General features: G+C 34.7%; 1 protein-coding gene across 1 annotated transcript in view; it reads right to left on the reverse strand.

Annotated features, from left to right (window-relative positions):
• Positions 1–13,141, reverse strand: part of LOC138715726 (uncharacterized) — a 498,538-nt gene extending 485,397 nt beyond the window's left edge. Inside the window, exons 1-2 of the mRNA XM_069848784.1 lie at positions 13,138–13,141; positions 12,806–13,011 (exon numbers count right to left, since the gene is read on the reverse strand). Of these exons, the coding sequence (XP_069704885.1) occupies positions 12,806–13,011; positions 13,138–13,141 (210 nt within the window). The remainder of the gene's footprint in view (positions 1–12,805; positions 13,012–13,137) is intronic.
• Positions 13,142–15,883: the final 2,742 nt, after the last annotated feature.

The following is a 15,883-nucleotide window of genomic DNA, read 5'->3' on the forward strand; positions in this document are numbered from 1 at the left end:
CTTCGTGCCTGCGAAGCATTAAATGTACATGAGGGAGTCTTTTAATGTCTATGACACATTTTGTTACATTCCCTTACGAATTCCAGAGACATTACAGCTGTGAAATAGAAAAGTCGTACAAAATAAATACCAATTGAAAAGACGCAAATAAGGCAACAAAAATTGCATAACATTATGAAAGTTCTACAGTTACGGAAGTAAAACTTTGTTAGTGAATTCAAGACGTACGGAGAATACAAAATGCACAAAACCGCTAGTAAGCTGTGTACTTATTGAATAAACAAAATTCAATAAGCGATCCTGGCAGCGGTATCTCTGGGACTTAAACTTTACATTTCAGACACTTTGTGATCCCTAAAATTTCAGTCTTTTTGTTGCTCTATGAGCAGAAAAATAAGAAATGTCGGCTTGCTAGAATATGAATCGATAAAGCACATAAAACACTAAAACGTGTTCTTCTCCCTTTTTTTTTTTTTTTTTGCTCTTATGTGTTATTTATTGGTTTGAATTAAGTTTAATTACTATATCTAGTAAACTGTTCTTGCAAATTTTATGTTATATTATTGGCTAAGACCACACCGCACACGAGCCTGGCTCTTGCGGTAATGGCTAGAAACATTTTTGTTTTATAATCTTAATTTGTACTCACTAGCTAAATAAATAAATAAATAAATAATTAAATAAATGAATAAATAAATGACTAAATAAATAAATAAATAACTAAATGAATAAATGAATAAATAACTAAATAAATAAAATAAATAAATAAAATGAATAAATGAACGAATAAATAAATAAATAAATAAATAAATAAATAAGTAAATAATAAGAAAATAAATAAATAAGTAAATAAATAAACAAGTTAATTAATTAATTAAATAATTAAATGAATAACTATATAAATAATTAAATAAATCAATGAATAAATGCATAAATAAATAAAATAAATAAATAAATAAATAAACGCATAAATAAATAAATATAAAAGTAAATAAATAAATAAATAACTGAATGAGTGAGTGAATAAATAGATAAATAAATAGAATAAATAAGTAACTAAATAATTTAAATAAATGAATAATAAATTAATTAAATAATTAAATATTTAAATAAATAAATAAAATCAATTAATCCATGAAGGCCTAATATTTCTGGAGAGCGCATAATTAATGTCTTAAACCCTCAGTTATTGTTGCTTTCTGATTAACATTTCGGCCATCTACTGCAATGTTACATGGCAGGTTTGTTCTTCTGAATTGAATTTATTAATAAGAATCTTCTTTTATTGTATGCCTGTGAATTATAAAGCCGGGGATTTTTTTTTCTCCGTGCAAGTGCATGGCACAGTATCAGCTCTTACGTTTACTCCGAGAGCCAGCGTGTATGAACTACTTAAACAACCGTAAGAATCACACTGAGCAGTTATAAGATATAAAAATACCCTGTATTTCAACAGAACTGGTGCAAATGCAATGTGACAGAGTGCAAATAACTTATCACTACAGTAAATTTAAAGGTCAAGTTGAGTTCAGATAAGTTTGTGAAATAATATCATATAAATTAGTTTCTTATTTTTCAGTCAATCACTTAGCCATATCATCTGAAAACCTCTACTGTACATCTTTCACATAATGCCTCTCACCACGGCGAATAGACTGAGATTTTCTTTTACATCCACTTCATACAGTCTTCCAATACATTGAACGTCATAAAGAACAAGCCTAGTCTTCAGTTTTATATATAATAATTTTAAATGTTTTTAATTTAATAATTCAGGTACACTGCATGCCTCTCTATATATTGTATTATAATTATGTTCATTGCAAGGCTTTCTATCTGTATGTCAATTTAATTTTTAAGACTATGAACGCCATTCAACCATTTTATGTAAAGTATGCATGGCCAGACTATTTACTACTGGGTGTTCAGTTCAAAATGTGTCTTGGCTCGCTGCATGCCGTCATGTGGCTAGCTGATGAGCCTAGAGAATTCAATCTTCCTACACTGCCGCAGCTCAGGTGTATAATCTAAGAGGCAGAGAAGTTGGCTAGCAAGTACGGCGTTCATTCTGAAGAGTACGTGCCGATACGTACGGTAACGACGGTAGTGGCAGGAATGTGAACTGTTTGGAAATACGTACTGTCGAGATATGGGGAGAGGGTTAAGACGATTACTTACGTATTTGTTGACATTAACTTCGACGGTCAACATGGACACGGAGCATTTGATTTGTGTTGTGGAATGTTTCCATACGCAACCGATGATAACAAATACCCTGCGTACGACTTGCCGGCGCAAAACACAGTTCGAAAGAGGTTATGGTAGCACACAGACCGTACAGACCGCCATCTGTTGCTACGACGTTCAAGTTATACCGTACACATTCTCAAGTTCAGATTGAAGAACGCCTTAAATAATAGGCAACTTCTCTAACATATAAACTGAAACTCGCTTCAAATCGGTGACCCAACAACAGTGACGTCATGACACACTTTGAAATGCACACTCAGTAGTGTTTTATAAATGTGTTTAAATAATATTTTCACCTAGCTCAAATGTATGTTTGTTAGAAAACTATCACCCGAAGATGACTTGAAAATAAGTCGAAAATATTCGTGACATATATTAACATTGTATCTTGATGTAACAGAATCCATTCTGCCATCATAACATAAGTGATTGACTGAAAAATAAGAAACTAATGTATATGATATGATATCACTACAGTCCAAACGGAGAGAAATAAATTAAGCAGAGGAAAGAAGAAAAAGAAAATATCTCAATTGGATTGGCTCGCCAATTGACATATACTGACGTTACAGGAGGCCCTTGCCCTTATCGGATTTCATGAACTGTTTTTATTCTTGTCATTACATCTCCGCAATTTTTTTAATTGACAAGCAAATTAAATTAAATTTATTTTAATTTATTTAACTAGCTAGTTAGCTAGTGAGTACAAATTAAAATTATAAAACAAAAATGTTTCTAGCCACTACCGTAAGAGCTAGGCTCGTGTGCGGTGTGGTCTTAGCCAATAATATAACATTCAATTTACAAGGACAGTTTACTAAATACAGTAAGTAACTGAGTTCAAATCAATAAATAAGACACAAGAGCAAAAAAATAAGAAAGAGAAAAAGAGAGAAAAACACATTTAATATAAATTAACAATCAGACAGAAGTCAGTCATAATCAATAAAAATATGTACATAGTCAACAGAAATAAAAGGGGAAAAATACTCGTACACACATCTATTAATATTATATATCATGGATAATTTTATAAATTTATTTTTTAAAAGCTTCAATTTCAAAATATTTCAAATTTGGAAAAAGGTTTCTAATTTTATTATAAAGTCTTGCGCCGAAACTAACACCATGTTTAAGAGCTGCACTTGTATGACATTTAGGCTCAATTATTGGGAAAGTAGACTTTTGTCTTCGAGTACGATATTCTTGTCGATTAGATTTACGTTTTATTTTATTTTTGTGGTAGTAAGTTAGTAAACTATATTTATAAATTTCATCAACAGTTAATACTTTAAAATCTGTATAAATTAAATTTGTTCGGTAATCCATATTTTTGGTTAGACAAATTTTTATTAACCTTCTGTGTAATAAAATTAACGGATTAAGTACCAATGATGCTACTCCACCCCAATTTATTATACCATATTGTATTAATGATTGTACTAAAGCTAAAAATATTATTCTCAATGCCTCCTTAGTGATAAAATTTCGAAGTATTACGAATTTATAAAATGTCTTTCTTATAATTGTGCACATAAAATGAATTTGTTTATCCCAACGTAAATGCTGATCTGTAATAATTCCTAAATATTTTACTTGTGTGGAAGGTGTTAGATGGGGGCAATTACAATAATTACTTGTTAATTCATTACATAAAATATTATGTATTACTAAGTGATAATTATTCATAGGTGGAGGCAAACCTTTGGAATATAGGTAGTTTTATTACTATTTAAGGACAAGAGATTAGCGTCAAGCCAATTTTTCACTACGTTAATTCTATTTCTAGCATTTAAATAAGTGTTACCCCAAATTTTCCCGTTAAATGTTAGTACAGTATCATATGCAAAAGAAAATATATTACCACTATATTTCTTTACATCAATTTTCAACAAATTATTAACCTATATTATAAATAAGATTGGTCCTAATACTGTACCTTGTGGAATTACAATATTGATCAATTATAGTATACATTCATTTCAAATGTGGAATTTTTAAACTAGGTAGGTGTAACAATAAGTCGTACATTTAATTTATGGGTTCACTATTTTGTGCTAAATCCGTAAATAGAAACAATGTTCTGTTATTTTCGTTCTAGAACAACCTGAAGCAAATATATAACGTATATGAATATTGGTCGTAACATGACAGAAGAACTGAATTCTTGAGAAGCGCATGGAACGTATAATGAAAAAATATGTCCCATCTTCATAACAGCAATTTTTCTTTATGGGGACGTCAAGGAGCTACATTTCGTGGCTGCCATCAGCGAGCACAAACGGGAGGGATGGATGAATAATCAATAATCGAATACATTCCACGCGAAGATGCGGTGTATTGTTTATTGGTAATTCCGCAGCGAGGTCGGTAGAACGCTCACAGCTATAACAAGAACATCTGGCTGATAGCATCTAGTTAGTCTTCTCTGTCTTTGTTTTGTTTGATTCTCTAACACAGGAAAGATAACGTTTATTTTTAACGACAGATGATGAAAAAAAATGAGAAGCTATGGTGATAGACAGATAGAAGAATACTGATGGAATGGGAATGGCAAGGGAAATAGAGACAATCCACACCACAGCCGCTTCACATAAGCCTACGTACCACAAATTTCACAGATTCTGTCCGGCATAGAACCTACTTCCTCAATGGCGAGAAATTGTAACCTGACTAATGACCAGATTCATCAATATCAGTTAAAGTCTAATTAACAGTTAAAGTTCTTTAACAGAAAATTTAACAAAGATGCAGTTTCATCAGTCTCCCTTAAGATTAACAATTGAGAGGTTCGGGACTAAAACATAATAAGTGACGTTTTAGTGTTTTGAAGTTATAGGGAGGTAAAACATTTATACATGCAAAAGTTTGCATAGTTACCAGGAAAGTAAAATCTGTATACTTCTGCCATCTGTTGAGATGTTGGAAAATTAACTACTGCATTAGATGCAGAATTTAAGAAACCATATTATAGGCTACATATCTCATTTTTGACCAAAATGTCAGTTACCATGTTTTACGCTCGAGTCCCTCAATTGTTTAAATCTCCCGTTAATTTAAGTGTCCATTCAGCACTTACGTTTCGTTTCTGTTTAAAACGGCGGCTAGAAAACATTTTTTTAGTAAGTTATTTTACGGCGACTTATCAACAGCTCAGGTTATTTAGCGCCTGAATGAGATGAAGGTGATAATGCCGGTAAAATGAGTCCAGAGTCCAGCACCGAAATTTACCCAGCATTTGCTCATATTGGGTTGAGGGAAAACCCCGAAAAAAAACCTCAACCAGGTGACTTGCCCCGACCGGGAATCGAACCCGGGCCACCTGGTTCCGCGGCCAGACGCGCTAGCCGTTACTCCACAGGTGTGGACAAAAACATATTTTCCAAATACAATATTGTTGTTGTATGCTGGTTATTTAAACGGTGAAAGAAAAGAAAAAAAATGCTAAGAAGAAATGATTATGTTAGTTTATCTGAACAAAAGTTTTTGAAGAGTTATAGAATATATACAATAGTTGCAGCAAAAGAAAAGGAAGACAGGTTAAAATACCCAACTACTGTAGTGGAAACCTACAACTAACTCCTCCAATGCTGCAATAAAATTACTCATTGCTTTAAGATTTAATTCCTCAAACTCATTTTAACTTACTGTTGGGGAAATATATAATATAGATAATCTAAGTGAAACATTTTCCATTGAATGTCTAAACTACATGTGATGGCATTCTGTTAATAATTCTGGAGCTAGCAAATAACAACGTAGGCTAAGAATATAAACAATTCAAATCAGCGCCATATACTCGTAAAAAAAATGCTAACGAAAATCGTGATCTTGGCCGCGTTCATAACGGCACGGTATTGTCATGGCCTATTAAATACTTCACGAAAAAACTGATTTAACAAGAGTTCTGTTAAGAAAACCATAACGACAGTTCATGAAACCAATAATATTTAAACAACTGTTTAAAAAAGTACTTGTTGGTAAAACACTTGTTACAGCATATTTAACGGAGTTTGATGAAACTGGCCATGATTAATTTAATCGGTTATATAACGACGTGTTTCAAGCTTACAATTAGTCAAGATGGACCTAACGCGAGTCATAACATATTGACGTCATCCGCATAGACAAGAAGCTGATGTAACCCGTTCAATTCCAAACCCTCTTTGTTATCCTGAACGTTCCTAATGGCATATTCTAGAAATCTAGAGCGAAGTTAAAAAGTAAAGGTGATAGTGCACCTCCTTGCTTTAGCCCGCAGTGAATTGGAAAATCAACAGACAGAAGCTGACCTATACGGACTCTACTAAAAATCAAGGCCATAGCTTGAAAAATGTAGAAAATATAAATTTCATCCATCATCGCAACAAAATTAAAACAAAATGGCAAATGCCTGTTTATAATATTATTTATTAATTTATGTATTGGAGTGGGAAAATATAGGTCTATAGATTACAACTCTCTAGTGAAAAAACGTAGAATCTGATGCAGCCTTCTCAGTAGAAGGGCCATCCAGAAATTAGCAGATGGTAAAGAAGCGAAAGGTGAACATCACCTCAATGAAAATTAAATTACCCTCCAAATTATGCCACATCAAAGGACGACATGGATAGGTATATTATCCGCTGGTTATTACCACAGTATTACGAACTCAGTAAAAGCATTAATTGGCAACATTATAATGCGTACGATTATGTACTGCTTTTAGAAGCAGATTAGTTAGCCTTCTCTGTAGTAGCAATATCGGTACTTCACTTATAATGAAATAGTAAGTTTACAACATTATACAATTAGTTTACAGTCAGACATTACTTGGATTAAACTCTTCTATTCCTAGTGAAATATGCAGATCACAAAGCTTTGAAGGTTAGATTTATTTCGTCTTATGGAGAATTAGGAGAGAAATATCTTATTTTTGGGAGCCGTTAAGGGAATACATTACTTAAAATTCTATTTTCCAAACCAATAAAAGATATAAAAATCAAATTGTGAACAGTTAAGTATAATGCTAACAAGAGCAAGTGTTTAAGCTTCAGCCTTCTATGTTAATTAGTTTTAGAGTTATGGACAGCTTAATTCAATTATTTAAACCATCGATTAATTAAAATGCTCCTCATCGAACAATTTTTATCACTGAACACTGAAACTCTGCACACAGATTCCTAATACATATTATAACAAAGTTTGGGAGACGCATTTTTATCTAAGGACTGGTTAAGTAAATACAAATATTTTAATTCATAGTTTTCAGAAAGTAAATAAAAATTACACATTTTTGTGATTAAAGGCCTAAAAAGACCATAAATTAATTAGTGAAATATACAACGTGTCCGAAATGAAACCTACCGATAAAGAAATGAACTAACTAGACATCCATAAAAGTTACATACGGCAATCTTACACTAAAATGTAGAAAACTCAACAAGTTTTTATGTCGTGAAATTGGCAAATCTGTTATTCCTATTGTTCTGTATATACATATTTTTTTTTACAAAATGGCCCCATTCACACCACAAGGAAAAGTGCAGTGCTGTTATTGGTTAGCAGAGTTTAAGTTTCCGTTTAGAGTTGAGCGGAGATTTCGTGAAAAATACGGCCGTGCAACTCCTGACAGGCACAACATTGTTCAGTGGCACAAACATTTGCTAGAAAATGGAGACTTTCAGCGACATGACGCCACAATTGCAGGATCTGGGGTTCTGAGAATCCTCGTGTTATTTTTGGACATGAACGTAACCCTTCAAAATTAAATGTTTGGTGTGGATGAACCAGTTCAGAAGTGATCGGGCCTTTTTTCTTCATAGAGAACACAGTGAATTGTGCAGTATATCTCGATATGCTTGAAAATTTTGCGCTACCCCAGATTCCAGAGATGTCCACTTTCCAGCAAGAAGGAGCTCTCCCTCATTATTGGGGACCAGTCGTTGAAACTTTACACAATCATTTCCCGGGACAATGGATTGGTCGTGGTGGTCCCATTGCATGGGCCCCACGATCTCCTGATCTTAACACCTTGGACTTTTTTTCTTTGGGGATTCGTGAAAGACCGTGTCTACAACAAGTGTCACGTCAAAGGATTATCGACACAGATCTGTAACTCCGCAGATGTTGCACAATGCCTGGAGAGAGATTGAATACAGGTTAGGTGTGTTTCGTGCTACTAGAGGGGGACATGTTGAGATTTACTGTTAGTGACATAAACTTGTTGAGTTGATTAATATTTCCCCTAATTTGTTTTTGTGTGTCATACTTAAGGAATAAATTATTTAGTATCTTTATCGGTAGGTTTCATTTCGGACATGGATATGGAGCAATCAAACAATTTACACCAAAGTTGCCCACATAGCACCAGAACTGTCACATAGCCTATTAATAGTGTACAGGACGCTCAGGACGTTGTAGATTTGAGTTCCACCAATAGCGGACGTTTTGTTTATTCATATATCCACTTAACTAGAAATGTGCTTCACGCATAGGGATCATAATTTCGTCTGTAAACATTTCAAGCATATTTTCTGCAAATGCGGTGAGGCCTGCATCCCCACTTGTGTAATGATGAAAATGAAAATTGTAGTCTGCGATCTGAAAAACTCCATGCAAAAGCATGTTGTGATGTAGAACGCGTGGCGTGGACTGCCCGCCTTACTGTCTTAGGGTCGGTATTATAAAAGCCGTTTAAACCTTACGTTCAGTTTAAACTGATGTTTTTCGTTCTGCTTCGTATTATGAACCTTAACCATCAGTTAATCTTGAGTTAACTTGAGTTTAACTTAATCGGCAGTTGTCTGCTGTTTAAACTGTAGTTCAAGGCTCAACAGTGCAAGATGGCGGTTCCCGCAGTACACATGGATATTGCAGATGTTTTCCAAGAACTTATGAGTGACGATATGTGAGTGATCCATATTACTGAACGACCACGGCGGCCAAGAATTTTTCGAAATAGACTGCACCACTTTGAAATATATGTTTCATAAATGAACATAAGTTTTAAAACAGATTGAGGCTTTCGAAACAGTCCTAACCTTCACAATTAGGCTTATAGTCCTAACCTTGTTTCGAAAAATTGAAACTAGGATACAACATGCAACAGAAAAACGAGAAAGTGCAAAAATATGTGTTTTAGGGTTTGAATTTAAAGATTATTTGAAAAGATAAATGATTTATTTTTTATTTTTTAAAACATTCTGCTGAATCTCTGCATCAGTTACTAGTTGCGCTGCGCTATTTCTCCTCTGGCATACTGAAAGCGACAGAAGATTTCGAAGGTATCCATAAATCTACCATGAACCTATTGTGGATTGCACTGTGTGTGGTAGTCAGTCTCCTGGTAAGATTTACTTTGGGGCCTGATTTATAAACACTAATAATATTACCTAATTTTACTAGACTCATAAAAATAATTTTATTGTTTGACTGAATTCTGTTTTCTAAATATTCTAGACAACACAAAAAATACGCACACTAATATTATTACTTCATTACTCGGTTGATTCTATATGGAGTTACGTCGCGGATGGTCATGCAAGGTTCAGTTTGGTTGCAATGTGTTTGGGAGTATAACGTTGGTAACCAGCGTTAAGAAACCATTTGAAGTTAAGTCCGACAAGCATACTGAAGTACTCGGCATTGGTCCTCTTTAGGTTTTATTATGATACTCTCTCTGATATCGAAGAACAAAGATGTTTCTTAATGAAGATTCTCCACGAAGTGGGCTATTTTAAATCAATAATATAATTATTGCGATTGTCTTCTTTTCTTTTCTAGCAGTAATACCAATCGTATTCCACTACGGTTTAACTTAACCGAGACTTCGTAATACGGCACGTTGAGTTAAACTCACGGTTAGGTTTAACTTAGGTTTAACATAATATTTAGATTAACCGTATTTATAAAACCGGGCCTGAATGTTCCTTAATGCTAAACTTGTTGCTATGAATTTTGTAACCCACAATGACATGGTATTCCTACTAGGAGCTCAGACCATGACATCTTACGTTAAATGCATATGAAATTGTCGCTCCATATATAACCCTCAACCTCAATGGTGTATTCTATGTTGAAAATTCAAGTACATTTGATTGAAAACTACAAATTTCCAACAACTTTCACCTCTTTCCATTTTTTCACTATCTGCACTAATAACGAAGTTTGCCTACGTCACATAACTTTTATTCATCTGTATATACAAAACTTACCCTAGTGCAAACCCTAGTAACGCCGCACTTCGATTATTGTGACGTTTTGTTAAGTGACTTAAGTTCTGAATTGTCAGTCAAGTTACAGCGAGCTCAGAATATGTGCGTCAGATACGTGTGCAACATCCGACGGTATGATCACATATCACCGTCCTTCGCAAGTCTCTCGTGGCTCCGACTTAAAGAACGTAGAACTTTACACTCTTTGTCTTTACTCTTTCGAATTCTGCACACTTCAACACCAAATTACCTTTCGTCTCGTTTCTCTTATCTATACTCTAACCACGACGTAAATACCAGATCACTTATCTGTGGCACGCTAAGTATACCTCTTCATAGAACATCTTGTTATTCATCATCTTTTACAATATCCACCTCGCGTCAATGGAATTCCTTGTCACAAAGTATTAGGGGCTGCAAGACAATAAACACCTTTAAGAACAGCTTAAAAGATAACCTTATTAGCATTTCAATCCAATCATACTGATTTAAACTATCACTGACTACATTGTTACTTTTTTCTTTAGACATCATCCTGATTGTGCTGTATTTTAATTGTCTCGTAATAATCTCTTTCTATTATCTAATATTATTTGAAATATATTAACATTCTATGTATTTTAGTTTAATTCTGCTACACAGTTTATTTCAGTGTTTAATTAATAGTTCATAGTATTTTGTTGTTTAATTTGTAAATAACTTTTGTATACATGTAACTCTCATCTAAATCAAATTGTTGGATTCTTTGTAAGTTCATGCATATGTATATACACTTTTTGCTGGTTGAGTGGAAGAGAAGGCCTTACGGCCTTAACTCTGCCAGCTAAAATAAATCATTATTATTATTATAGAAGATTGTCGTGGAGTGACAGTAAATAGTTCAGATCGCTATGTGAAAAATAATTTTGCGCAACTTCTTCCCAAAGGATTAAACAGACAGAGAATTGATCCATTAACAGTATAGTCCAAGCAAGACGGTGCGACTGCACATCTGTCGAGAGCTTTCATGGACGTTGTGGAGGAAATTTTTCCGACGCGTATCATTTCTCAGCGCGGTGACCTTCCGTAGTCAGCTCGGTTACTTGATATTTCCGTTCCCGATATTTTTCTTTGAGGGTATAGCAGAGAGAAAGTGTTTGTTAACAGGACTCGCTTAGTAAATTAAAAGAGGATAATGAACAGTAATTTAATGCGATATTTCCAGACAATGTTTAACGCACAATGCAGAACTGGAAGATAAAGTTGTTAGCATACTTAAGAAGGGATAAACAGCGTCTAGATGGCGTCATCTTAAAACATAAGTGAAATCAAAATGGCATCCACTATAAAATAAAATAAATTAACAGCAGAAATAGCTAAAATGCTCTCCCAATTAATATCACTCAATAAAAGAATCGTATTCCAATGGATACCATCCCATTGTGGAATCCTGGGAAACGAGAATGCGGCTGCATTAGCAAAGAAGGGCAGCACTACTACTTACAGACCTGTTACTAAATCTACATATTACTCTGTGGAAAGATTTATTAAATCTACATACCTAGACTTCAACAAGCAAAATTTGATAACACAATCTCAAGGGGAAAATGGAACTCTCTGCATCATAATCCACAGTTAATTCCCAATTTACCACGAAAATCGTCTGTAGCTGCATTTAGATTGGCAACAGGCCATGATTGTTTGGCCAGACACCTGCATAGAATTGGAATATATCAGTCTCCTAACTGTCCATTGTGCAACTCAAACCAAGAAATGGATTCGGAACACCTCACAATCTGTGCTTCAGTGGCTGACCATGATAATATCATTGAAAAATATTGGAGTGCAAGAGGTCAAATGACTTTATTGCCAAACGCCTGGTATTAGAAAACAACAACATAATGTATATCTACAATTATAATTTAAAATCCGTCTGGTTTCACTGCCGGAGTCTGTAAATTAGTTACGAAGCAAGAAAGTCCTACAAAAGTACGAAATGTTTTATATAAAATATACAGTATAAATAAATATATGTCGTTTGCAATTTTAATTGAACTGACTATGATACAATGGCTAAAGAAATGTAGAAAGATAAAATTCCGAATTTTCACCTTGCAGTCTCATAAATAATTTACTAATGAAAAACTGTGTTATTTAACCATATGGTCAGTCTGAAGTATTAATAATTACGAGTATTTCTGAAGACTTGTGTCCACATTTTATGGAAATTTAAACTTGAACTACAAATAGGCATATCTGAGCAAGGACTGTGCATTATTTGTATATCTTGTATGTATATAGTTTACATAACACATCAGCGCCATACTGTCCATGCATATCGCTGCTTGGTCGTGCAGTAGATAATTGGACTGTGTACTCACGTCGACGTGGATGCCCTGCAGCGGGAACACGCGGGTGGGCGGAGACTCCTTCGGCACGTAGCGGTAGAACTCCTCGTCGCCTCGGTACCACTTGATGGTGTAGAGCGCGGCCTCTTCCAGATCGTAGTCGCACTTGAGCCTGGCCAGATCCCCCGTGGGTACGGCCTCGGGCACCGTGATCTGCACCCCGCGCAATGCATCCGCACCTGCACAGCACCAACGACATTCAGTTCCTATGCCATCATCTTTACGAGGTTTTTACTTTAGTCATTACAATTTTATCAAATACCTGTAGAAGACAATTATTCTATAAATCATTTCGTGTAAATTACTCATACACTTCAATGTCGGAGGAAATTAAAGTGTGGGGAAAGCGATTAAATAAATAAATAAATAAATAAATAAATAAATAAATAAATAAATAAATAAATAAAAACAAACAAATAAATAAATTTAAATATATATATATATAAATACTTACTTACTTACTGGCGTTTAAGGAACCCGGAGGTTCATTGCCGCCCTCACATAAGCCCGCCATTGGTCCCTATCCTGAGCAAGATTAATCCATTCTCTATCATCATATCCCACCTCCCTTAAATCCATTTTAATATTATCTTCCCATCTACGTCTCGGCCTCCCCAAAGGTCTTTTTCCCTCCGGCCTCCCAACTAACACACTATATGCATGTCTGGATTCCCCATACGTGCTACATGCCCTGCCCATCTCAAACGTCTGGATTTAATGTTCCTAATTATGTCAGGTGAAGAATCTGGTTATGTGTCAATCCATCTGGAGAAGTCCAAGTATATTTTATGTAAATCCTTATGGGGAAATGTTGTACTTTTGACAATTAAATTTTTCGATGTGGCAAAGTTGACTAACCTAACTCCATTGTCATTACTAATTACGTGTAGGCTCTCTTCTCCAATAGTCGGTTTAAAAATATTCTCCCGTCCTACTTTAGCATTGAAATCCCCCAATAAAATTTTCATCTGATATCTAGATAACTGATCAAAAGTCTGTTCCAATTTCTCATAGAAGCTATCTTTTATATGGTCGTCTTTCTCTTCTGTAGGGGCATGAGCATTTATAACTACGATATCGCACCATCTACCCTTAAGTACTAAATACGATAACCTATCACTGATAAATTCGATCTTTTTTACTGCTGATTTTATTCTCTTATGAATAAAGAATCCTGTTCCTAATTGGTGATTATCGTTTCCTTCCCCATAATACAACAAATAAATCTCCTATTTGTGTTATACCGTTCCCATCTAATCTAACCTCCTGTACTCCCACAAAGTCTATTCTATATCTAGCTAGTTCTTTTGCTACAAATGTTACCCCTCCTCTTCTATATAGACCTGTAACATTCCAAGTACCAAATCTCAAAACCTTATTTCTTTGCTGTGGTCGTGCCAGAGAATCAGTCCCAATCCGAGGCTTATTTGAAGGATTCGTAACAAGCTGTTTTTTACGGTGATGGGTTGTTATCCCTTCGCCCAACTCCCAAGCTGGAGGACCACCCCTCATCGGCTGTCCGCAACTACTTATTCAATATATTCACAGCTACCCTCCATAATATATAAATAAATAAATAATTAAATAAGTAAATAACTTCATGACTTCTATTATGACGGCATAACTGGTACCATAAAGTTAATATTGTGAAACGATTTGCCGTGCAATAAATTTTTAATACATCAATGTTGTCATAGCAACCCCTTTCTTCATAGACCATGAAATCTTACTACCCATAATTACACATTTAATGACTTATTTCTTTATTTGTTTTGTAGCATATGAATCACGTTCATATTGTTATACAATTATTTCACTCGTCAAAATTAGGAAACTCGCTTCGTGCTTTTCCTAAACATTGATTCATACAACACAGTACAACTTTAACAACTTGTTAATAGTATACTATTGTCACTCACCAATCCCGAAAGAAATACCCGGATGGATTTAATGACATTTTGATAAAACTGAAGCAATGAAACAAGACGCAACATCATCATCAATAAAAAAGCAGCAAAATCACGTTATACAAATGTAATTTAATACAAGTCTACATAAAAAGAATAATGTCCTACCCTGCATATCTAGTTGGTAGTAATGTTTTCATTATACAAAGGAATCTTCCACAACAATTACCATAACATACCGCTTGAAATTTTACACATGGGTAAATACTGACCTGCAATCATGGGGCTAAAAATTAAATCTGTGAGAAATGAAACAACTTGTTTAAAACAGAGCAAATTAATCCCATTATACTATTATCTGAGTGACTTTTCTACTTTCTGCTGGAAAAGGCGCAATTTACGCTGCTCGCTTTCTCGCTGAACACATGCGAGGAATCAGAACGAAGGTAAAATTTTACCTAAGAAGTCAAAGATTTTTTACTTAAGATAAGATTAATTTTTCCATTAATCAAATACATGGATAACAAATAGGCATTGTCAAAGGATACAAAAAAACTTCACAATCTTATTTTCCAAAAAGATCAGTGGCTGGAATCCTATACTAGTATAACAGAAGTACATTTACTGTGTAATAACCTTCTGTTTTTAAACATTTGGACATTATTTCCGCGTATTCTTTGTCTTTTACAATAGATATTATCCATTCTTGGAATTTATTACTTACAGATCTTAGGGGCTACCCGATCTTAAAGCTTTCAAGTTCAAAGTGAAACATCTTATTTTAGATTGCAGAGTGTCCCAAGGTAATAATAATAATCCGTGGCGCTACAGCCCGTGAAGGGCCGAAGCAGAGGTGGACGATCATCCAACCAGAATGGAGGTATCGTATGGTTAGCACGATGATTCCCCCAGCCGTTATAGCTGGTATTCGCAACCGCATTTCGCTACCTATCGTAGCTCCCCAAGTGCATCACGATGCTGGGTGGGCACCGGTCCCATACACTGGCTGAAATTTCATGAGAAAATTTCTTCCCCCATGAGGACTCGAACCAGCGCGCATTCCGTAACGCTAGTCCTAGGCGGGATGCCTTAGACTCCGACACCACGGCGCGGGACGTGTCACAAGGTATGTATTATAATTCAC

Source organism: Periplaneta americana, chromosome 15 (assembly GCF_040183065.1).
Source record: "Periplaneta americana isolate PAMFEO1 chromosome 15, P.americana_PAMFEO1_priV1, whole genome shotgun sequence".
Classification (NCBI taxonomy): Eukaryota; Metazoa; Arthropoda; class Insecta; order Blattodea; family Blattidae; genus Periplaneta; species Periplaneta americana.